Below are 23,755 nucleotides of genomic sequence, written 5' to 3'. Positions count from 1 at the left end.
GTTCCAAAGTGCAGGATAGATTTTTCACTGATGAATCATCATCAGTCGACCACCCCAAAGCCATAAGGCCTATATATAGGCCTAATAAGGGCTAATATAATATATTCTATTTTTATCCTGGTGGATTTTCTGACAGCTGAGCTAGAAGCGGCATGCAGTGTGGGGTTCTGAGACTGTTTCTCATGATAGCCTCTCTCTCTCGCTCTCTCTCATAATAATAATATATATAAAAATAATAAATAACATCTCCCTCTGTGTGTGTGTGCGTGTGCGTGTGCTTGTGTGTTTCCTTGTGATTTTAAACTCTACAATGTACTTCCAAAGTGCGGGATACATAATTTTGCCACTAGGTGGTGCCAAAATACCGCTGCACTGAAAGTGTTGTCAGATTCTGTGCTGCACACACACACACACACACACACACACACACACACACACACACACACACACACACACACACACACACACACACACACACACCCACACCCACACACACACACACACACACACACACACACACACACACACACACACACACACACACACACACACACGCGCGCGCACACACACACACACACACACACACACACACACACGTTATATTATGTCCATGTCTACACACAAAGCAAACTGTTTTATAATAATCGCTCTATATCTTTGTGTAACATGTTATTAAATAGTATTCTAGGCTACACTGTCTGAATTGAGCACCAAGCACTGAACTGGCCCTTTAAATCCCCTGGCCCCGCCTCCTCCTCTCTTGTTGTCAGTAGTAATACACGACGCCGACTTGACTAGCTGCAGTCAGAGATGCTTATAATAACATTATATGACTACCATCTGCATATCTAAAATTTCATTTATGCGATGATTGCAGCTGGGTTGCTTTCAGTGGGAAAAAAGTAAGATAGTAACAATGTAGTAGCAAGTGACAAGTGATCCATTTGTGTCCGAGGATTCCCTCGCTCTCTACATACTATGGAGGACCAAGTCTGTCAAAATGAACAATAAATATATAGACACATAAATGAATGTATGAACAAATAAATGAATGAATACACACAGTATAACGAAATACATTTCTATATTTATTTATTATTTTCCACATTCATTCTTTCTTTTCCACATTGTTTTCCACATTGTTTTCCACATTCATTCTTTCTTTTCCACATTCATTCTTTCTTTTCCACATTCATTCTTTCATTCTTTCCCCGATTATTAGATCTGTATGCAAATATGGGGGCGTGTTTCGCATTTTCATTGGTTGATGCCCCCAGCATCTTTCAGAGCACCAGACTTTCGCGGCACACGTCGCGAGCGAGCGGAGCGCCTTGCAGAGCAGAACGGGCTTCCCCCCATCTGTCACCCGCCAACAATGGGCTGAGGTAACGTCGAGGTCTGAACGCCCCTAGAAAGGGACTCACTCACGTCCCATTCAGACTGTGAACACATTCAGACCGCTCTGGCCGAAAACAGACGACGGTGTATGTATGGATTTCATGATGATGAAGAAAAAGAAATTCAAGTTTAAAGTGGACTTCGAGCTGGACGAGCTCTCCTCTGTGCCTTTCGTCAACGGGGTGCTGTTCTGTAAAGTGCGACTTCTGGACGGCGGCGGCTTCTCCGAGGAGTCGTCTAGGTGAGAATCTTTAGCTAAAGCTAAGCTCATAAAAGGTCTTTTGTCTTTTTTCTAAGTGACTAGACTTTTCCCAACAGCTTTACGACGATGCTAGTATTATGGCTAAGCTAGCACTGGTTTAGGTCTGCCTGGCTGTGTTGTAGCTATAGTAGCTAGCTTGCTTTGCCCTGTCATACATTCTCTATCGTGAGCTTAGAATGATAAGGTTCTATCTCCGTTTAGGGCAGTTCAGAGATATTGAGCGTCAAAGTTTTACATTCCATTATGTTCTGTGAGATGGAACCTTTGTATTTTATGAATTACTAACTCAAAAATGTCAACATTTTAAAAAATAACACCACACAGGCATTAATAAACACCTAATGGATCAGATTATGTAAAAAAACAAAATGTTGACAAAAATTGAGATAGAACCTTATCATTCTAACGTCACGTAATGCTGGTCTGATGTTGACAGTATCAAACCAGCAGCAGCAGCTAGCTAAGATGGAGTGAGAGATAGAGAGAGATGCAGCTGGAACAAAGCAAGTCTGTCTTTTGAATAAAAACACTTTAATGAATGTGCAACAATACTATGTGCAATATGACAACCCTTGTGTACATAAGGTTCAGATATAGGAAAAGTTAGGATATTTATAGCATAGCATAGATAGAGTACAGCACAGTGTTTTATTGTATAGTATAGACAGTAGTATAGTACTATAGTAGATAGTGTACATAGCCTTTATTTATGTCAACCAGCTCTTTTCCCTTCTTGTTTTACCCTTGGCCCTCTTGTCTTTAGTCTTTTTCCAAGCACCAGGGGAGCCCCCCCTCCTAAATTTCGTTGTATGGTACCTGTACTGTATTAATGACAATAAAGACCATTCATTCATTCATTCATTCATTCATTCATTCATTCATTCATTCATTCATTCATTCATTCATAAATATGTCGAAATAGGAAGGTTCAGAGTAAAACCCACAGTGTTTTAAGTGCAGGGTGGAAGTCAATGCAATGGTAAAATTGTTGGTTGTATGGGTCTATCCGGATAATTGAGGCTATATCTAAATGTTGTATAATGTTGTAATGGTATTTATTTTTGGTGTGCATGTGCACTTATGCTACATCTATGAATTATCATAGTTTAGTGATTTAGGGAGAGAGAGAGAGAAACTTAATCTCCCAACTCCCAAGATGAAACAGACTCAGACAATCACTCGTTACCATCTTCCCACCCATCTGAAAGTATCAATTAGGTAGATAGCTAAACCTCATCATAACAGATAACATGTCCAACATGCAGGTGCCAAAGAGCATTGATTGGTTGGTGAGTCAAGACTGCCTGGGATGGGACAGGTCCCCTGCTGTGATTGACCTTTGTGGCCTTTGACCTATGTGGCCAGAGTTCAGGTTGAATATGCAGTAGGCTACAGACGCCTGTGCATATTGGACTGGGAGAGACAGACACGTTGTTGCTGTTTTCTGTCATCTTGATTCGTTGTTTACCTGGCTAATCAGTAGTGACCTGACTGGTAGGTCATCATGTAGTTCCTGTGGGGATCTACTGACTCTGACTCATCACTCTCTCACACACACACACACACACACACACACACACACACACACACACACACACACACACACACACACACACACACACACACACACACACAGTGAGCTCTGGGCTAGGTATGACCCTCTGATGATTGCCTGTGTTAACAGAACATCCTTAGAATCTCCCAGTGGAGGGATCCTCCATCGTCACACATAGGTGATAACAAGTCAGATCCATGCCCCCCCATCTATAGCTTTGTGATGATTCATATGTGAGTTCTGTTGGTTTCATGATTCATCAGATCTCTCCCTTGCCCCTGAAAGCAGTCTCTCAGCTCCAGGGTGATCTGATTCATGGTGATGAGATATAAACATACACCCACAATTCTTCACCAGAGTATGGCTTGCTGTAGCCTAATTTACTGGCTAAGGTTTGTGTCAAGGTATGCTCCCGTGGCGTTATTATTAGTAGGCTAAATAATTAATTAGGATGTTATTTTGTGAATCAGCACTTATTGCCAACACACCTCTAAGCTCAAGGTCTATTTTCCTGAGAGGGAATGTGATTGGTCACATTGGTCAATTGTATCATTGTAGCCCCAGAAAACTTTTCTCTAATATGAACCTTTTCCCGTTTGTTTAGCTACAGTAGGTATTCTCCTGTAGAGGTGGTCACGTCTCTCTGATTCGTGGGCATTGTTTTGCATCTCTCTGCCAGGTACTAGTGTCCTCATGACTTCGGGGCAAGAGCTGGGTTCAGATTACTGAATTTCTCCCAGATAAGCTTGTAAAATCTGCAGGCGTGAGACGGAGCTTATGCAGGGCTGAGGACATTGGGCAAGCTTTAGACTTTAATTTAAAATGCTCAAAAAAGCCTCCTCTTAATCTCATGAAAAGTTCCTCTCAGCAAGTGGAGTGACTAGAATCGCGTGTCTGTCTGGGTTCCTTTTCACTGTGAGTCAGGCCATAGTCCCCAATGCCGTTACCTCCATGTGCTGCTGTGCCCTCAGCAGTCACTAGTCATGGGTAGATGCTAAGTGGGATCCTTCGGACGGCCCTTACCGTAACCAACCCTTACCCTAACCTTAATTATAATACTTAGGATACTTAATCATAACTGTTTTACATCTCAACACAAAGAGTCTGACCAGGCCACCCAGTTGCCTCCCAGTTAACATTTACTGACATTCATGAGCTGTCACTACACCAAGCTAACAATGTCCATGCACAGGAATAATGTCTGTTCACTCCTAGCATAATGTGTGTGTTTCTCATAGAGATCTCATCACGTGCCAATGTCCTGACACTGAGTGTCAGCATGATTGATGGAGACCAGGGGAGGCTGGAGGAGGCAGAAATCAAAGGACGGGCCCATTGTAATGCATGGAGTGGAATGAGGAATGGTGTCACGTGTGTTTGATTCCATTCCTCAATCCATTCCCGCATTACAATGAACCCGTCCTCCTCCCCTGATGGAGATAAGCTTCACAGAATAACAAACGGTCAAGTCCGTACTAGCATTCACATGGATCATTTGAACTATGGATGAGGTGGGATAGAACTCTGCAGTAGTGTATAATCCCCCACAGGATTGAAGAGCATATGATTCATTGTGAAGCCCTGAGTGTGTTTTCATAAAAATAATCATTTTAGTTTTTTGGGGCCGGCGAATGTTCCACATAGATCTATTAAAAGACAACGACCGCAAAGCTGTGAGGCTGATGCTCAAACAGGGAGAGGAGGGAACAGTCCTCGGTACTCTTTCCTGCCTCTCTGAAAATCACATTGAGCTTGTTGTATAAACAGAACCTGATTAACTCTGGGGGAATGAATTCCAATCTGTGATTCATCCTCGCTCTCTGCAATGGGGCAATGGGTTGCTTTCTCTATCTATCTCTCTATCTCTCTCTCTCTCTCTCTCTCTCCCCCCCCCTCCCCTTTTCTTCATCTTGGCTTTCCATTGTGAGAGTCACTGTTTCTGCTTTGTCTGCCAGAGGGATATCTCTAGTGCTAGGTTTTCATCAGGTCTCCATGGTTACCAAAGTTTGGAAAGTCCTGGAAAAAGAACAGAGAGAATGCAACAGTAAGTTTCCCTCAAGTCAGTGTTGCCGTTGCCTCACAGAACAACTAGCCTGACAGTACAGGAGAGACCGAGGGAACACACTTCACCAACATCCCCGTTAATCCTGACCCTAACCAAATGTTAAACGATTCGGGAATTCAACATCGGTTGGGTTCGCAGGTCGGACGTGTCCCCTTACGGGACTGCATCCCATTACAGTACTGATACACTGATACAGCATCTAGTGAGATAAGAGGCTAACCTTATCAAAGCTTCTCATTATGTAGTGTTGAGGCCCGGCTTGATCACATACAGTAATTGGATCTGACTACACAGAGTTCTGAATACAGTATAGGTAATCGTTTAGTTATACCTTGATAGTTATGCCCAGGGGCATGGTCTCGGCTGATTGGGAGTTCGCTGTTTGAGTGTGAGGAGGACAGTGTTTTCTCAAGGTTAGATTAGATTCTACTTTATTGTCATTGCAGAGTACAAGTACTAGACAATGAAATGCAGTAAGAAGATGTCATGTAGTCAAGGATGAGGGACGGTGTGGGTTGATGTGTGTTTTCCCTCTGTTAGCATTGGAGGTCTCACCATTTTGCATTCTGGGTATGGATTGAGTTGGAATTAAGTCAATTTAAGCCGTTTGTTTTAAGCTGAATTCTTGGTTCTCCCCTCCACGAGCTCTCGTTCACAAATCAGATTGGTTTAGAGGCTGCGTTTTATTTCTGTAGTTCATTTCTATCATTCATGCTATCATTTTATTTCAAAAGACATAGTCATCTGTTCAATACAGAGGTGAACCTCCGTTTCGTGAGAGGTCAGGATGGCTGGAGTGCATCTGAGTGGAACTGACAGAAGGGGGGTGGTGAGGTGAGTGGGTGAGGTTAGGGATGACGCCAGAAGAAGAGGAGCCATCTGGAGAACTGGGATACTACTAACACACACACACACACACACACACACACACACACACACACACACACACATGCGCACACGCTTTCTCACCCTTTTCTCTCACTCAGTCTCTCTCTCTCTCTCTCTCACCCTCACTCTCACTCTCTGTCCAACACACACACACACAGTACAACACACACTTCTTCATGGTTCTACATTAGTCTCTCTTTATGTAAAGCAGGGTTAGTAAATGGACCCGGTTCAAACAGGACAATAATCAATGGACTACAGTATGAAGAGCTTCTCAGCAGCACAGGGTTAAGTACTCAAGCTCAACTAATCATTATCCTGCCAGTGGTTGGTTGTGAGGATCTGGAATCAATAACCTATTATGTTTGACCATTACAGACAGCCTTTAAAACAACATGATCCCTCTGATACTACTAGCATTGGCAATTTGCACCCATTGACGTGTGAGAACGTCCACTAGCACATGATGATAGTTTTGTGTTGTGTGCATTATGTATATGTGACTTCATAGTTGTGTTGTGTGTGCATATGTATATGTGACTTCATAGTTGTGTTGTGTGCATATGTATATGTGACTTCATAGTTGTGTTGTGTGTGTGTATATGTGACTTCATAGTTGTGTTGTGTGTGTATGAATATGTGACTTCATAGTTGTGTTGTGTGTGTATGAATGTGACTTCATAGTTTCATAATTTCATAGTTGCATTGTGTGTGTTTTTCTGAGCAGGGAGCAGGTTCAGTCTAACTCTGTGCGCTGGAGGAAGACCTTCTCCTTCCCCTGTAAGATGAGTGCCAGCGCTGGGACGGGTGTTCTGGACCCCTGTGTGTGTCGCGTATCCGTCAGGAAGGTATGGGACCGGACTATGGTCGCCAAACTCCCATTCACACACTCCATTATGCTCTCTTTCAAGTGGAAACAAATAATTCCTAGATTGACATTACTGATGGCATGTTGTGTATATTTCAGTCATTGTCACTCTTTTTACATTCACGTTTAATGAGTTTATGGTTTGACATTCGCAGGAGCTGAAGGGTGGGAAGACGTATGCAAAGGTATCATATACATTTTTTCCCCCCCTCTTGTTTTCTGTTCCAACATACAGTTACCTTGAATCGACTGCTTAGGTGGCTTTGTGTATAGATGTCTCCCTCCCTGCCTGTAGATAGAATTGGTGTGAGAGTTATGTAATAATGTTAGATGTTACATGATTAATGCGAGGCCATTAGAGATACAGTCAATCGTTAATTTTAATGATTAAATATTTACCACTGCTGAGGAACAAACAGAGACTGACTAAAAGTAGAATGGGAACACGAGGAAGAAATCGGAGAACAGGCTCATTGTAATGCATGGAATGGAATGAGGAGTGGCATGTTTGATACCATTTCTTATTCCATTCCAGGCATTACAATGAGCCCGTCCTCTGATTCCTCCCTCCACCAGCTTCCCCTGAGTGAGACAAACAGCCCAGAACAGTAAACTTCAGCTGGAGGTTGACCCTGTCCTGTCCTATCTACCTAGCTCGGCTTTGCAGACCTGAATCTGGCAGAATTCGCCGGTTCTGGGAATACGACCCGCAGGTGTCTGCTGGAGGGATACGACACCAAGAACACGAGGCAGGACAACTCCATCCTCAAGGTCCTGATAAGAAAAGATCAGCTTTTATTGTCTGTTTAGTACACAGAAATGTCCTTTTGCATCGTTAAAGAACAGCTCCTAAAAACACGACGGAAAAATGTAAACGTACATAAACCCAACATTCACTACAATGATTGTACGGTTATGTGTATAACGTGCTACTAGTGCAGTACACTGATGTAAATGTCCTTTGCCGTGGAGGTAGAAGTCAGAGGATGGGCTCATTGTAATGCATGGAAAGTGTGTGATACCATTCCTCATTCAGTTCCTTCCATTACAACCAGCCTGTCCTCCGATTTCTACCTCCACTAGCCTCCCCTGGTGAAGTGCTGTGGGAGCTGTAGGAGAGTTAAATGCTCAGTTGGAGGTCTTTAGCCCGGAACACACCTGTGTACACGCAGCTCTCACGCTTGCGGCTTCCATACTGGCAGCGTGTCTTCTGCGGCTCTAACTGCGGAGCTGCTACTGCCAGCCCAATCTTTGTACATTGAGTTTTACCTTTGCACGGGTAAAAAATGTACAAGAGTCCGACTCTCTAGCTGGCGTGCCGCGGCAGCCAGCGTGAGACACACTTGAGACGCAGATCTCACGCGCGCTGTATGGCTGCTCTAACCCGTTAACATGGACTGTATGGCTGCTCTAACCCGTTAACATGGGCTGTGTGGCTGCTCTAACCCGTTAACATGGGCGCCGAAATGAAAAACACACGCTGCTGAGGTTGCTGCTTGCGGTGTAAACCGGCCCGTAGCTGGTTCTATCTGGTTCTATCTGGTTCTATCTGGTTCTATCTACCAAAAGAGTTTGAATCATGGTTTTGCTTTTGTTTGCAACAGGTAATCATCGGCACACAACTGATGTCAGGCGACCCTTGTTTTAAAACGTAAGTTGATATTCTTATCTCAATTATGGCCTATTCCATGTTCTCATGTCTCTGTCAGGGAGGAGAGGCAGGGGAGGCTGGTGGAGACAGAAATTGGGTGGACGGGCTCATTGCATGCATTCCTCATGCATTTCTCAGATTTCTACCTCCACCAGCCTCACCTGGTATCTGTAATGTTTCGAATGCAATCCAAAGTGTAGTCAGATATCCCCTCTTCCACTCTACAGCAAACATATTTGCATAGTATTTCCCTCTGAAAACAATGCTTTGCTTACCCGCCCACCTACACTGCAGTAAGCACCCCTCCATCAGGTATTCTTCTGAAAGGCTAGAGTGGGGGTTAAGTGGAGGTTTGAGCAAGAAGAATCAAGTGCAAGATGATATGTAAAATTATTTGTATTATTATCTTTATGGGAAAGAACATGCATTGTCCATTAAATCAATGGTTGTCCTCTGTCCACTATTTCTACCATGTTATGTTATATACGGTATATGTGGCCTAATACCACTTTAAAAGATGTGCAGCTAGGAAACCTGGGGCAGGTATCCCATTGGGGGCTATGTTGTAAATAGAACTGCAATATAAAGAGGACAGACTTCACTATTCTATGTGACAGCTAATCTATACAGCACACTCATGGCCTGATTCCCTAAGCATTTGCTGCAAATTGCACCTGTTTCTCTTTTTTTAATAAAACACAAATTAAGACAGTTTCATTTTCAGTTCTGTTTTTTGGATGTTTGATCTTGAATTGAGGAACACTGGTGCAAAAAGGCCAAGTGGATCAGGCCCTGTGACTATTAGCGGTTTTGTGTCTAACCGAATAAACCAACTATGTTGTAAATAGTTGACACACTTCCCTATTCTATGTGACAGCTATGCCACACACTCTACCTATGAGTGCTCAACTGAACAAGCCCAAGGCCTTCAGGGCTGTGTCAGTCTCTGCCCAACTGAACAAGCCAGATTGCATGTTTGTATGATAGGGAGAGTTCTAGCACAGGGATGAAGGGAGCTTCCAGCACAGGCATTAGGCTAGAGGAGGCTTTATATGAGATCAAGTTACGAAAGGAGGGGGCTTGCTCATCCCCCACCCCTCATCCCTCCAGTTTGTAAACCAGGGTGATTTCGGCCATGTTGGCCAATGTCCACTACGGGACTGGATCCAAGAATGAGGGAATTGTGTTGAGCAGCTGCGTGGACTATGCCTATAGCAGTGGAGGTAGAGGATGGGCTCATTGTAATGGATTGAGCACACACACACACACCAGGGTTTCCGTTAGAAAAATTTGCCGCCGGACATCGTGTCCGGGAAGATTTTGAATTACCGGACAAACGTGATATATTCCGGTCATCATATTAAAATATAATAAAAAAAAAAAAAATCTAAATCATATTTTTTTTTCTCCAAATCTAATATAGCTGTTTGTCGCGGTGATTACTGTTGTGTAGCGGCCTATATATGCCATTTAATGTCTATTTCTCATCCGATACGATTAGATGCGAGCTATATAATATATAATAATATAACATGATTCGCATGCGCGCTATGCCATTATGTCCAGCGCTGAACGGGCGCCTCACTGGGAACTGAACAGACAGCATCGATCAATGAACGGACTCCACATTACGTTAACTGAAGTTTGTTAAATTGTTTGGGATTAATGTGAGTTTTCTATTTTCTCTTTCCAGTTTTACCCTTTTTTTTTTAATCAATAAAACAACGTCATTTCTATAACCAGGGGGGTATTCCATCAACATCGCTAAAAGAAAATCCAGGTTTAGTCTGACAAAGTCTCGCGAGGGTTCCTAAAAATATACAGGCATATTCCGATAAATCTCGCGAGAGTTATCAAAAATAAGCCAGGATTTTCCTTTAGCGACGTTGATGGAATACCCCCCAGGTCTCGCTGGTTGGGAAGGCATTTCGTTTAGCTGCCTGTCAAATCATACTTAATCGGACTCGGGAGTATGACAATGAGGAGAACATAACTGTTTTTGTATGTCGTCCTGAAGACCGGCTGTTAGATCATATCGCTGAAGTTTGTCTCCATAGTGTAAATGTTGTCCGTTTCGTTTGTTATCCGCTCCGCTTCGGGACACCATTTTCAGCTGAGCACCAAACACACACACACAACACTGCCCGAGAGAGAAGGACCCGCCCCCTTTAGTTAGCCTATAGGCTATAGGCTAACTAAAGGGGGCGGGTCCTTCTCTCTCGGGCAGGCTAACTAAAGGGGGCGGGTCCTTCTCTCTCGGGCAGGCTAACTAAAGGGGGCGGGTCCTTCTCTCTCGGGCAGTGTTGTGCGTGTATGAGTGTGTGTGTGTTTGGTGCTCAGCTGAAAATGGTGGCCCGAAGCCAAATTGTGCTTAGAGGGAATTATTTTCACCGGACATTATGTCCGACGAGTTTTCAATTTGTCGGACTTCAACACATTTTACCGGACAAAGACCGGTAATTACCGGTTAACGGAAACCCTGACACACACACACACACACACACACACACACACAATGAGCCCGCCCTCCGATTTGTACCTCCACCAGCCTATTGGATGAAATTGTTGTCTGGCCATGCAAGGTTTTCCCCCAGATGTGTTCTTGTGTGGGGTACAGACAGAGGCCCCTAAATGAGCATGCACAGCTGCCTAGCAATGTCTTCTCTTGAGATCTATGATGTAATGCAGGGGAGGCTGGTGGAGGTAGAAACCGGGCTCATTGTAATGCATGGGATAATAGAACGAGGGATGCTATCAAACACGTGTTTGGAAAGGAATCCTGATTCCATTTCATGCCTTACAATGAGCCCGTCCTCCAATGTCCGCCTCCCCAGCTTCAGTGCATTAGACTTGTACAGCATTGGACCTGCGTCAAGACAGCACATTGGCTGTGTCAGAGGGTTCTAGATGAGTGTGCAGTTCTTTTGGCTGTCGGCGGCTGCTGTGACATCAGGTGATGAGGTGGTGAGTTCTTAGAGTGGAGCCCAGCCCCCACCCTGTACAATGTGAGAGCTATGGGTGTCTAGAAAGGCGCTATATAAAGGCAATCAATTATTATTCGATGCTCCTTACACAGCGAGAGAGAGAGAGAGAGAGAGAGAGAGAGAGAGGGAGGGATGGAGGGAGGGAGGGAGGGAGAGAGAGAGAGAGGCTGTGTTCAAAATGTTTGCAACCGTTCCCGGAGCAAAAGGATGACCCTGAAATGTACAGTATGTGCTATAACCCCAGGCGAGAGAGAGAGAGAGAGAGAGAGAGAGAGAGAGAGAGAGAGAGAGAGAGAGAGAGAGAGAGAGAGAGAGAGAGAGAGAGAGAGAGAGAGAGAGAGAGAGAGAGAGAGAGAGAGAGAGAGAGAGAGAGAGAGAGAGAGAGAGAGAGAGAGAGAGAGAGAGAGAGAGAGAGAGAGAGAGAGAGAGAGAGAGAGAGAGAGAGAGAGAGAGAGAGAGAGAGAGAGAGAGAGAGAGAGAGAGAGAGGGAGGGAGGGAGGGAGTCAGCAGGCTGTCGAGCAGCAGGAGGTCAGGCTCATTGGGGACTAGAGTGTCAAGGAGAGACAAATGTTCTTGGAAAAAACAGAGAAGTAATAGCATTAGGAAAGCTCTACGGATGGAGAATTAATGTTGGATGTAAAGCAAATTCATTCGCAAACAGACAATACAATCTTATCTTATCTGGGAATGGTGCAGTACATTTCATGGTCAATATGTCAGTCACATGATGGTAGTAGTAACTCAATTTTCAACAGCAAAAGCTATAGCTCGGTTGGTACAGAATGGAGATGGCAAGCAACACCGGGGTTGTGGGTTCAATTCCCGCTGGGGCCATATATACCCCCCACAAAAAGTAAACTCACTGTACTGTACAGTCAGTAACTTTGGCTGAAAGTGTCTGCTATATTATATAATGTTATTATATTGTTTGTCCCCTCCAGGCCTCCGTCCACAGCCACGACCGTAGGCGTACAGGGAGAAGCAGAGGGCCTGCTGGAGGAGAGGAAGGGAGACACACAGACAGCCTTTCTGGGTAAGGACGTAGGCCCTGGTTGAGGTCATTTTGAATATTCAAAAAGGCTTTACTCTACTCTACTCTACTCTACTCTACTCTACTCTACGTGTGTGTGCGTGTGTGCGTGTGTGTGTGTGTGTGTGTGTGTGTGTGCGCGCTTTATGTTGTCTGGCAGATTAAAGGTTATCAAGCCATTTACAGCGTATTCTTTTTATTTGACAGTTGAGATTCAAAAGAGCGAAAGCCTGCCAGGACCAGGAAGTGAGGAACATATGACTATAAAGGGAGCTCATGCAGTTGCTTGGCTCAGTGCTGGTGCAGTGTGTGCAGTGTAGTGTGTTCAAATGTATTAATTGAATTTAATTTATTTAGTTTTCTCTCAGAAAGAAAGAACAATAGTGTCTGACAGTGGGAGCAGACAGTCTGACTCAATCCAGTGATAATTCAACAGCAAGGCGGCTGTCTGTCTAACCTGCACACGTTGATTACTTAATCCACAGCCACTTAATGCAGGACGTGCGCGTGTGCGTGTGCGTGTGCGTGTGCGTGCGCGTCTCACTCTAACTCACTAACCAGTGTGTGATTCAGCTGCTCTGCACGTGTCATAATGTACCTAACATGTGTATGCGAGAAGACCACTCTCACTCTCCTCCCTCCATCCCCCTCTCCTCTCTTTCTGTGAAGGGTTGTTTGCTCTTTTCCCCAGAAAACACTGACTGCTCTTTCATGTATAATTCAGTCTGATTCTCTGCTGCACTCTGGGCTGCTGTGTACCCCCGGGGGGCTGTACTCACTCTCACATGGTTAAAAATAGGACTGTGTGTGTGTGTGTGTGTGTGTGTGTGTGTGTGTGTGTGTGTGTGTGTGTGTGTGTGTGCACGTGCCCGTGCGCGCGTGTGTTAGTCCTCAGTGAAGTGTCTGTTCCATGATGTGCATAAAACACACACTTCTTACAGTATTAATGGAAACACACATGTGCCTCAGACACGATGAGAGGGATCTATGATTCAGCAGCATCAGAAATGTAGACCGTCATGTTCTGCTAAGGTGCGGTTGAGGGGACGGTGGGGAGCGGATGTCGTACATGTCGTACACAGGGTTACACGCTCACGCATGCAGGGTTTCTCACCATCTCTCCACTCTCTGGGTGTGTCGTCCTCAGTGGTTGTCCCAGGTTCATCTTCTCACCCTGACCATAGTCATGGAGATATCACTGTGTTCCCAGTCCCAACCTATTCACAAACCCACCTCCCAGTCCTCTCCCAACCCACTCATAAGCCCCCCCCGGTTACAACCCATTCACAAGCAACCCTCTCCTGTTTTCACACCTGACAGAGAACCGCGAGGGGAAGTGTGCCTCTGTTCCTGACGAGCTTGCGGGCTGTGGCCACTCGCGAACATCCAGCTACGCTAGTCAGCAGTCTAAAGTCTCAGGTAGGCTCTTCTCCACTTTACTCTACACTCTCTCGCACTCACTCACTCACACACACACACACACACACACACACACACACACACACACACACACACACACACACACACACACACACACACACACACACACACTCTCACACTCACACACACTTTCTCACTATCACACACTCTCTCGCTCTCTCACACACACACAGCCAGACACACACACAGACACACACACACACACACACACACACACACACACACACACACATACTTTTCCCTTACCTAGCGACTTTTTCTTGATCTTGTTTGAAAATGTCACAAAGTGACGATGGCAGGAAACGTTGCAAGGAAAGAGCAGCACTAGAAGGTATCTGACCACCGGTATCCTCATTCACTCCAACGTCACTCTCCCACAAGTCGTCGGAAGTCTAGGTCTTCCAGGGGAGGCTGGCGGAGGTAGAAACCGGAGGATAGTCTCATTGTATTTCTACGTCCACCAGCCTCCACTGGTGTTCTTCCATACCTCCACCATTCTATTTTAACTTACTGTACAACACAGCTAACTCAGCTAGGCAAAGACGTGTCAGTCGAGCCTTCATGACTGAGTCGAGCATACAGCTAAAGTACCGTTCCGGCCATTTTACCCTCTCTGCTTATTCAAGGCCATTTTCTTTTTTTCTCCACTTATCTCACCTGCAGAGTTAGGGGGGGGGAGCTCTTCTGCTTCAGTTGAGTCTGGCTGTGCCTGGTGTCTGCGCGGTGGCCACGTATCCCTAACCTAGTTTTACTGTGCAATTCTATTATCTAATTGAAAGAGGGAGGCTTTTGAATTAGTATCCTATGGCCAGACACCTTAACGGTCTGGCTAGCTGTCTGGCCCACTTGTCAGTCTGTGTGAGAAGAGCTCTCAGAGCTTTAAGTAACACACACACACACACACACACAGACACAGACACACACACACACACACACACACACACACACACACGCACACACTTTTCCTCCTCTTTATCAAGGAGGATTAGATTGGATTAGATTAGATTGTTAGAGCAATTTACACTCTGTCTTCCCATTAGAGAAAGGCATATCAGGTCCCCCTTACTAAAGGGTATGGTGGAAGGTGGGTACACCCAACCCCTTATGTCATTCTGTTAATGCTGTCCCTACTGTCCATCTCTAAGGAGCTAGCTTCCTACAGACACTAAAGCAAGATGAAGAAGTCTGTAGCTTAAAAGTATTAGATTTGATTGTGGTAGATACTGAGTTGCTTAGAAGAGACATTTTTAGACTCCCTTAGTTTAGCTCACGAATGGCGGCTGGAAGTGAGCCCGTTGCGAGTGCGTGGGAGGTTCGCTCTCTCTCTTCTCTCACCCTGGCAGTACATTCAGAAACAGCACCTCTACATTAACAATTTGCCGTGACATGTAAGTGTGTGGGCGCAAGCGTCCCTAAGCTGCTAAATCATTAATCAACACTGCAAGGCTTGAGTCTGCTCCATTCAAACTACCTTAGCTAACTTTCCCTAACACAAAACTGCTCTCTAACATTTAGGTGTGTGCTGCATGTAGACGTATGTGTTTTTTTTCTTCTTCTACCTAGTATCCAATTGACCTTATGTCAGTGTGTGTGTGTGGCTGAATGCAGAACATAACTATCCCCTCATTGCCCTTTGACCTCCTGACTATAGGTTACAGCACGGGTCACTCCCGCTCCTCCAGCCTATCAGAATTCTCCCATCGCAGGAACACCTCCGTGGGCAGTGCCTCCACTGGCATCGCCAGCATCCCTGAGCCCAGCGAGGACAGGGAGAGGGAGGCCAGGACAACGCCCCCTACTGCCGGGGCCTCAGCAGCCTGCACGGCCCTGCCTGAACACCCCTCCTCCTCCTCCAGCACCAGTATCCACACCCCAGTGAGCAGCGCCTCGTCCTGCGAACGTCTCAACAGGTAAGCTCCAGTAGGGGGCGATGTCCTGGCCTCCCCTCTCCCTGTCCCCCAAGGCCAGCGTCACATCTAGGCCAGCTCCTCCTACTGCTACTACTGAGATGGAGTCTTGCCTTTGTGGGTGGTGGGGAGAGAAATATCTTTTTGTGGATAAAAGTAATTCATAGTAGATTTAGTTGAGGAGTTAAGAGGCTTTTTGTCCGAGTGCATGTGTGCTGTTGGTGAGGTGTGTAATGTCTGTGCTGCTGCCCCTCTGACTCTGCTCTGATTCCCCCCCCCCTCCAGGCACCCAGTGAAGCAGGACTCCATGGAGGGTCAGTCGACGAGGGTGGACGCTACGCGGGTGGACGCAGATGACGTGGTGGAGAAGATCCTCCAGAGCCAGGACTTCACCCCCAGTCTGCTGGACTCCAGCCATGAAGGTAACTAACCACCTAACCAACTAACTAACTAACCAACTAACTAGACTTCACCACGACCATGAAGGTAACTAACCAACTCACTAACTAACTAACTAGACCTCCAACCATGAAGACTTCACCTCCTTCCAACTCCCCATGAACCAGTAGTTTCCCTAGTTTATTGTCCAATCAGGGCATAAAGGTTCCCAGAGAATTTATTTATTTACTTAATTTATTTAACCTTTACTTAACCAGGAGGTCCCTTGAGATTAAAATCTCTTTTTCGAGGGAGACCTGGCCAAAATAGCACACCAGCACAAGTACATGGTTACAAAATTGGAGTATAAAACATCATAAAAACAGACACGGGACAACAGATAAATATGATCAAATCCAATTTAGGAATAGCAATTGCACTCTCCTGTCAGAATTCTTAATCAGAGCTTTGAACTCTCCCAGGGAGACGAGATTATTCAAATGTTGTGTGTTCTGGAGATTAGTCCATGACCAGAGTGTCAAATACGAGAAAGCTGCTCTGCCAAGTTCCAAGGGCGAGTTGAGGGAGTTGTCTCAGGCAGGATCATCAGAGAGTGATTTACAAATCACCTCCACTACACACGGAGTTGTCTCAGTGTTGGTGACCTCAGCGTTGTGGAGTATGTTCTTCTTACTATGGTTACCTCCCCCTACGTTCTGTTGTGGTTGCGTGGCTGTGCGTGAGGACACAGTAGGCAGAGATAAGATTACTGCCAGCCATAGAAGCTACCAACCGTTGGTAGAAGCAGTAATCAGAGGACGGCCTCATTGTAATGCATGGAGTGGAATTCCATGCCCTGGGTTACCACGAGCCTGTCTCCTGATTTCTACCTCCACCAGCCTTCTCTGATCAGCCTAATGAATGTCTGTACCGCAGTCATCTGATCTCTGCACTCTTCAAGGACCCGTCCTCCTCTACAGCAGAATGCTGGAAAAAGAATGCTCCTGTCAATAAGGGATTATTTATAGATTGCCTAGCAACCACCCTCTTCTGATGAAAGGACTTTTGGCATTCCCACTGCAAAATGAATCCGACTCAAACTGTGTGTGTGTTGTCTGTTTCAGAGGAAGGCTTGCGGTTGTTTGTTGGACCAGGGGGAAGCACTGCCTTTGGAAGTCACCTCCCTACCAGGTGCCTTCTACAAACGCCTGCATGTACACATCAACTTCAATCGCTGCTTCTTAAAATGTGTTTATTAAATCCATTTTCCCCCTCAACCAGATATTGAGATAGTGGCTAAGTGCTTCTTTCTCTCGTGTCTCCCGTTGTTTTAGGGTCGGTGCCGGAGCGTATGAACAGGTGGTGATAAAACGTTAGACCTACAACCTTCCTGGGAGATGGGTGGAGGTGGAGGTGGGGTCCGTTTTGTCTCTCTTTATTCCAGCAGCACATTTTATCCAACCTCAGCCAAACCGAACAGACTGCAACAGCGCCCACTGGAGGACTTGTTGACTCTGTGCACCGTAGTCCCTCCCATAGATGTGTTCTGTGAAGTCAAGAGCATCACCATGCCTCCATCTCTGACTGGACTATTCAAAACCGCAATGTGAGTTTTCATAGGGGGGAAGAGCTGACTTCTCCTTTGATCTCTAGAGATGGATGGATTCTGTGGTCTGTTGCATTGGTTGTCAGAATGAAGCTTTTGCTAAATTGGATGATGCCATGCTTTTTGAATACATTCCCTAAATATCAGTCTTTTTGTTTTTCACAAATTTTATTATTTTAATCTTTGGTTTTTATCTTTTATGTTCACCAACGAGCTGCTAAAAGATGTTGTCTTTGGTATCTCAAACCCGTCTGTGTGTTGTGGTTCCATCAGATGCTCTGCCACATGTGTGTGTGTCCGTCCGTCCGTCCGTGCCTGTGCGTGTGCGTGTGTGACGCTGGTACAGTAAGTGGTATAGTTTAGCCACTATTTAGTTGTTATGCTAACAATCCACCAGTAGTGGACAGCAGTGTGCAGAGGCAGGGCTGGGGGAGGAGTGAAGGTGACCCTGCTCTGCTGCTGTCCCCGTCTCTGGGACCTGATCTCATTACAGGAGGAAATCCAAAACCTTATCAGAACCGACCCAATCCGCCCTTTGTTTATCCGTCTGGAAGGAAGGAAGGAAGGGACAGGAGAGACAGGATGATAGAGACGCTCTGAATAAGGTCAGGCTTTTGTTTGCTGCATCTCAAAGCAGACTCAGGTTAAAGTTTAACTGTTCAGGTTGTCTGTTCTTTTTGTTCTGCAGAGAACCATGGTACTGGACGGTTAAGCAGAATAATATGATATCAGAAGTATAAAACATTGACGATGTTATGCCAACCTGACATGGGTAGGTAGCTTCATATCAAAGATGTGAAGGAGTTGTTAAGACATCCACTGCCATTTAAAAGATTTTCTTTTGTCAACTATAGTAAAAGAACTCCAAAGAACTAGTCTATGTGGTCCGTAGGTTCTCTGTAGCATATCTGATGTGATTATGATATGCCTTTTTTGATAAATTGCAACCTGTAACATTAGAGGGGGCCGATGGCTCTTCACTCCATTGTCTGTAATCTGTAATTGGGCCTGCCCTGTCAGTCATATAATGTGCATATTAATAAATGTGTACAGTTATCGACGTTGGTTGTCGACGTTATGACGTTTAAAAAACTATACAGTATATGATGTTGTAAAGATGAATCTTGTTTATCACTCACTAAATGGAAATAAGAGTATTCAGAAAATACGGAATATTACCACATGCATTTATTGCATCATCTCAGTATCTCTTGTCTCAAGCCATACCAGAGGTCCTCTAAATACCTCGTAGTTATACTGTACCTTAATGCTGATTTCTGCACAATTGTCATCAATGTATGGTGTTATAACTGTGAAATAATCAAGTGTTTTGGTCTGCATACAGTATGTGTCTGTCTGTGGGTATGCTTGCATGTTTTTTTGTATCTTTTCAGCAAGTTTAATAGATGCAGACGCAACTTACAAGGGATAGTTCACCCAAATGACTAAATCTGACATGAGTCTATGGACAAGGACTGACTTCCAACACTTCCATTCCATGACATTATCACATCAGAACCATCTAAACTCTGTTAAGCTAGATATTTTTTTTACATGTCTGTCTGTAAGGGAACTGTCGTGTGTAATTCATTGATGTTGTGCCATCACTTACCTGCAAGACCTCCTGCTTCATCAAAACTTAAAGAGCTCATGTACAGTATATAGACTCATCAGAGAACTAGAACATGGTAATCAGAGAGTATTGAATCCTTCACCAAGGATCTTGGTGTATAGTATATTATCATTTGCCGCCAAATGTTGTAATTCCAAAACCCCTTCTGAACATATGAAACGGTTGACTGGTTTTTCGTTGATAAGATCACATGTTGTGTACCTGTGCTAGACGGGTAAGTTCATGTTGCCATCTCGGTACCTAACATGTTGTAACAAACATGGTTGCTTTCTCTCTTCTATGAAGCTGTGTGTAAGGACCTGTAACCTGTATCCTCATGTAACGTGCCGTTGTTCTTGACTGTCTGACAGTGTCCAGTGTTCTCAGAAGCAGATGTGTTTTTGACCAGCGTTTGCTTCCTTACGTGTACAGTATGCTTTAAATGTGTACCTTGCACTGTTGAATAAAGTTCATTTCAAAAGGTCAAGTGTGTGTGTGTGTGTTCTGTCAATGCCAGAGTATTGAAACTTCACATTCCCACTTGAAAAGATTGTATTGGGAATATGTTCTAGAGGGGGTTGGTCAGACTCTTATCTGATGTCTTACCCCACTTTACAGCAGTTCCAGTGCTAGATTAAAATAAAAATTAACGCTCACATTCAAAATGTACAACACCAGATCATAATTAATTTTAATTTTAATTTTAATTTGTTCATCATCATAGAACTCACACAGTTCTTTTATTAAACGGGTCAAAAGTAATCAAAGTTCTGCCTCCCAGTCCTCTCTCTCCACGGTACCAACCAAGGACAGACCTGTCGCTGAGCATGCTGGTTTATTGCTATCCCAATTTGCATAGTCCCAATTTGAGTCTTCATCCTCCTCCTCCTCCTCGTCTACCAGCACCACAGCTGTGCCGTCTGTGGTGAGACTGATCCTGGGATCCTCCAGGAGGGTGTCTCTGAGGTGCTGGAGCGTCCCACTCAAAGCCTGCACCTTGGGGCAACAGGACCACAACCTGGTCAGAGGAACACACACGGATCGGCCTTGTCTGTAGAGCTCCTCCTGTCCTCTGTCTGTCCTCCTGTCTCCCTCATCCCCCTCTCCCTTCACTTCAACTGTCTCCTCCTTCTTGACACCTCTACCTTCCTCCTCTCCTCCTGTTTGTCTGTCCGTGGAGGCTTTTTCCTCCTCTCCAGCTGTCTCCTCCTGCCATTCTCTTCTTTCTTCCTCCCCTCCAGTTGTCTCCTCCAGCGACATTATCCTCAGATGCTCCGCCCAGTACAGGACCTCGTTCACCACGGTCCTCTGTCGGATGTTGTTGTCACGCAAGCTGGGGTACACCACTTCGTACAGCTGGTGTGTAGGGGAGGGAAAGACAACAACAATGGGAACGGAGAGGTTTTTTTTTTTACTCAGTAATCTTTCATTTCTGAAATGTATGAAAAGAATGTGACAAAGGAACTGATTTCATAGGCTGATAAGACCAGAACAGGAGTCTAGATAGAGGCTAAAAGTCAAGACTCAACAGCCGTGCCTGCCTATAGATCAGAGATACTCAGTCCTGGTCCCAGAGAGCCGCAGTAGGTCCAGGTATTTGTCCCAGCCCGAGTGCATTGCAGTGTATCACACTAGATCAATGAACTAATCAACTGATCACCAAGACTTTTGTTTAGCTGAATCAGTGCTGAGCTAGGAGGACAAGACCCTGCAGTACTGCAGCTCTCCAGGACCACGGTTGAGGATCACTGCTCTGCCTACTCGTACCAATTTGTATGGAAAGGCCTCGTCTGTGCCATCACTTTCCAGACAGGCCCCGTCTGCTGTTCCGTCTCTGTGGAACACCCCGATCTGAGAGCAGAAGCCCACACTCTCCTGCTGGTGTCCTGGCGCTTCTCCCACACCTGTGAACTCCACCACGTAGCCAAACTCTCTGCACACCTGCAGAGCCCTGAGGAGGAGAAGTTCCATAAAAGAGAAACATATCATGTAGGCTACACTTTATTCTTATACACAAATAAGAGATAAAGATGTCAATCTTAGGATGAAATAATGTCCAACAGAGATATCATTTAATCAAAGGATGTAAAGTAGCATATATATTTCCCTTAACACTGCATAGTATACACTTACTGTACCACGTGCTCAATAAATAGAAATTAGCGAGAAATATATACATACATTTTGGAGAAAAAAAAAGAAGTTATATCTCTACCACTGCATAGTTAATGTTAACATATTGTACCAGGCCTGAAACTCGGTTCTGGTCCACTCAAACTTGTGGTCGTAGTGTCTGAACCCCGTCAGCCCGGGGAGCAGTGGGTTGTAGTCAGCGTTTGGGGTGCTAACGATGACTGCCGCTGGGACCATGTAGCCAAACACCACCTCAGAGAACCTGGCCACATCCTCCAACTGGAGGTGCTCAATACTTCCAGGGGACAGAGAGACATTGATGTGTCTGGTTAGCTCAACTTATTTAATACATTTTGATATAAGGACGTGTGATGATATGGTCACATTGCAGCAGGCTATGTCAATTCAATCACTTATCATAGTGTTATATAGAGTGGACATGGGTGGGGGTGGGGGGACTCACTGGAGTGAACTTGTTGTTTGTGTTACAGTAAAATACTTTAATTTAAGCATTTATGTACTGCACTTATATCATTATTCCAAAGCGCTTTACAATGGCCTCTCATTCACACACACACATTCACACACCAATGGCGGCTCATTGGGAGCAATTTGGGGTTCAGTGTCTTGCCCAAGGACACCTCGACACGTGGCCGATCGGGGATCTAACCGCCGAACCTGCGATCATTAGAAGCTGGTTCTACCTCCTGAGCCACAGCCGCCCCCCATTTAATTTGCGGCAGGGTTCCCCTTGTTAATGTATTCAATCACTGCTTACAGACAAGTCACTTACAGCTCAATACTTGTCACCAGATCGAAGCCTTTGGTGCGGGCGTCCCTCTCCGTGACTGAGCCCTGGTACACCTCGATGGTCAAGGGCTCCTCATCTGGCTGCAGGTAGGCAGTTGGAAGCGGTGCCAATGCGTACCTGTATGTCACAATACTGAACATGTCACCAACACTATCTGTATCAGAAAGCACGTGCATGTCAGCAGCCTACCTAAAATAAATCAATAATAACAGTACAAGCATTTTCAAACGCACATGTTGGCCCTCAGAACTGCGCTGTCGATGTCCACCCCGGCTAGAAGTTCAATCTCACGGTGGAACTTCAGCTTCCTCAGTAGAAAGCAGTCGTTGCATCCCAGGTCTACCACCTAGGGAGAAGATGAGCAGAGACATTTAAAGCTCAAATGCGGAGTACAGAGGTAAGAACTCGTGAGCTTAGAATGATAAGGTTCTATCTCCGTTTAGGGTAGTTCAGAGATATTGAGCGTCAAAGTTTTTACATTCCATTATGTTCTGTGAGATGGAACTTTTGTATTTGATGAATTACTAACTCAAAAATTTCAACATTTTAAAAATAACACCACACAGGCATTAATAAACACCTAATCAGATTATGTAAAAAACTCAATTTTGACAAAAATGGAGATAGAACCGTATAATTCTAACGTCACGTAGTGTGTTGGAACGCAATGTAAGCAAGCTACAACTTCCATGTACCGAGCTAGTCAGAGAGAAAGGTAGACGGAGTGTCTGCCGACCTGAGATGTTTGCAGCTCCTAGCTTAGCCAAACAAACGGGTACATTGAAATGACCTTTATTCGGCTCTCATATAAATGCATTTAAACTGTTTGTCTTTGCATACCTTTTTGGGTTTATTCTTCTTGACGAAGTCGATGACGAATTGATATCTCTGAATGTACAGGGGAGGTTCAAACATCGGGTTCGTCGTCATGGCTAAACTGCGGTCTGATTTTGTTTTAAATCAAGAAACTGTGTCATCGTTTCCTCGACTCCCCCTTAATGGATGATGCAGAAACATTTGCGCCAAAACGTCACTTCATTTGCGCCAAAACGTCACTTCATTTGCGCCAAAACGTCACTTCATTTGCGCCAAAACGTCACCTCATTTGCGCCAAAATGTCACCTCATTTGCGCCATTCTGGTCTTGGCCTCTTCGTCGTGAGAAACT

The 23,755-nt window shown here is 45.0% G+C and overlaps 2 protein-coding genes across 2 annotated transcripts; one reads left to right on the top strand and one right to left on the bottom strand.

Moving 5' to 3' along the window:
- Positions 1 to 1,490: 1,490 nt before the first annotated feature.
- Positions 1,491 to 17,803, top strand: fam102bb (family with sequence similarity 102 member Bb; the record flags this gene model as incomplete). Its single annotated transcript, XM_080540172.1, has 11 exons — positions 1,491 to 1,639; positions 6,896 to 7,016; positions 7,192 to 7,221; positions 7,691 to 7,807; positions 8,641 to 8,687; positions 12,613 to 12,704; positions 14,022 to 14,120; positions 15,793 to 16,051; positions 16,334 to 16,470; positions 17,551 to 17,617; positions 17,761 to 17,803. The coding sequence occupies 11 exons, from the start codon at positions 1,491 to 1,493 to the stop codon at positions 17,801 to 17,803; spliced, it is 1,161 nt and encodes a 386-aa protein (XP_080396298.1).
- Positions 17,804 to 20,406: 2,603 nt separating this feature from the next.
- henmt1 (HEN methyltransferase 1) lies at positions 20,407 to 23,518 on the bottom strand (the record flags this gene model as incomplete). The annotated part of the gene is made up of 7 exons (XM_080528364.1): positions 20,407 to 20,720; positions 20,790 to 21,000; positions 21,412 to 21,595; positions 21,890 to 22,072; positions 22,571 to 22,705; positions 22,822 to 22,934; positions 23,429 to 23,518. The coding sequence occupies 7 exons, from the start codon at positions 23,516 to 23,518 to the stop codon at positions 20,407 to 20,409; spliced, it is 1,230 nt and encodes a 409-aa protein (XP_080384490.1).
- Between the last annotated feature and the right edge of the window lie 237 nt (positions 23,519 to 23,755).

The sequence above is a fragment of the Nansenia antarctica genome, assembly GCF_963989245.1.
Source record: "Nansenia antarctica genome assembly, chromosome: 1".
Taxonomy (NCBI): Eukaryota; Metazoa; Chordata; class Actinopteri; order Argentiniformes; family Microstomatidae; genus Nansenia; species Nansenia antarctica.
This window is presented reverse-complemented; position numbering and strand designations above follow the sequence as displayed.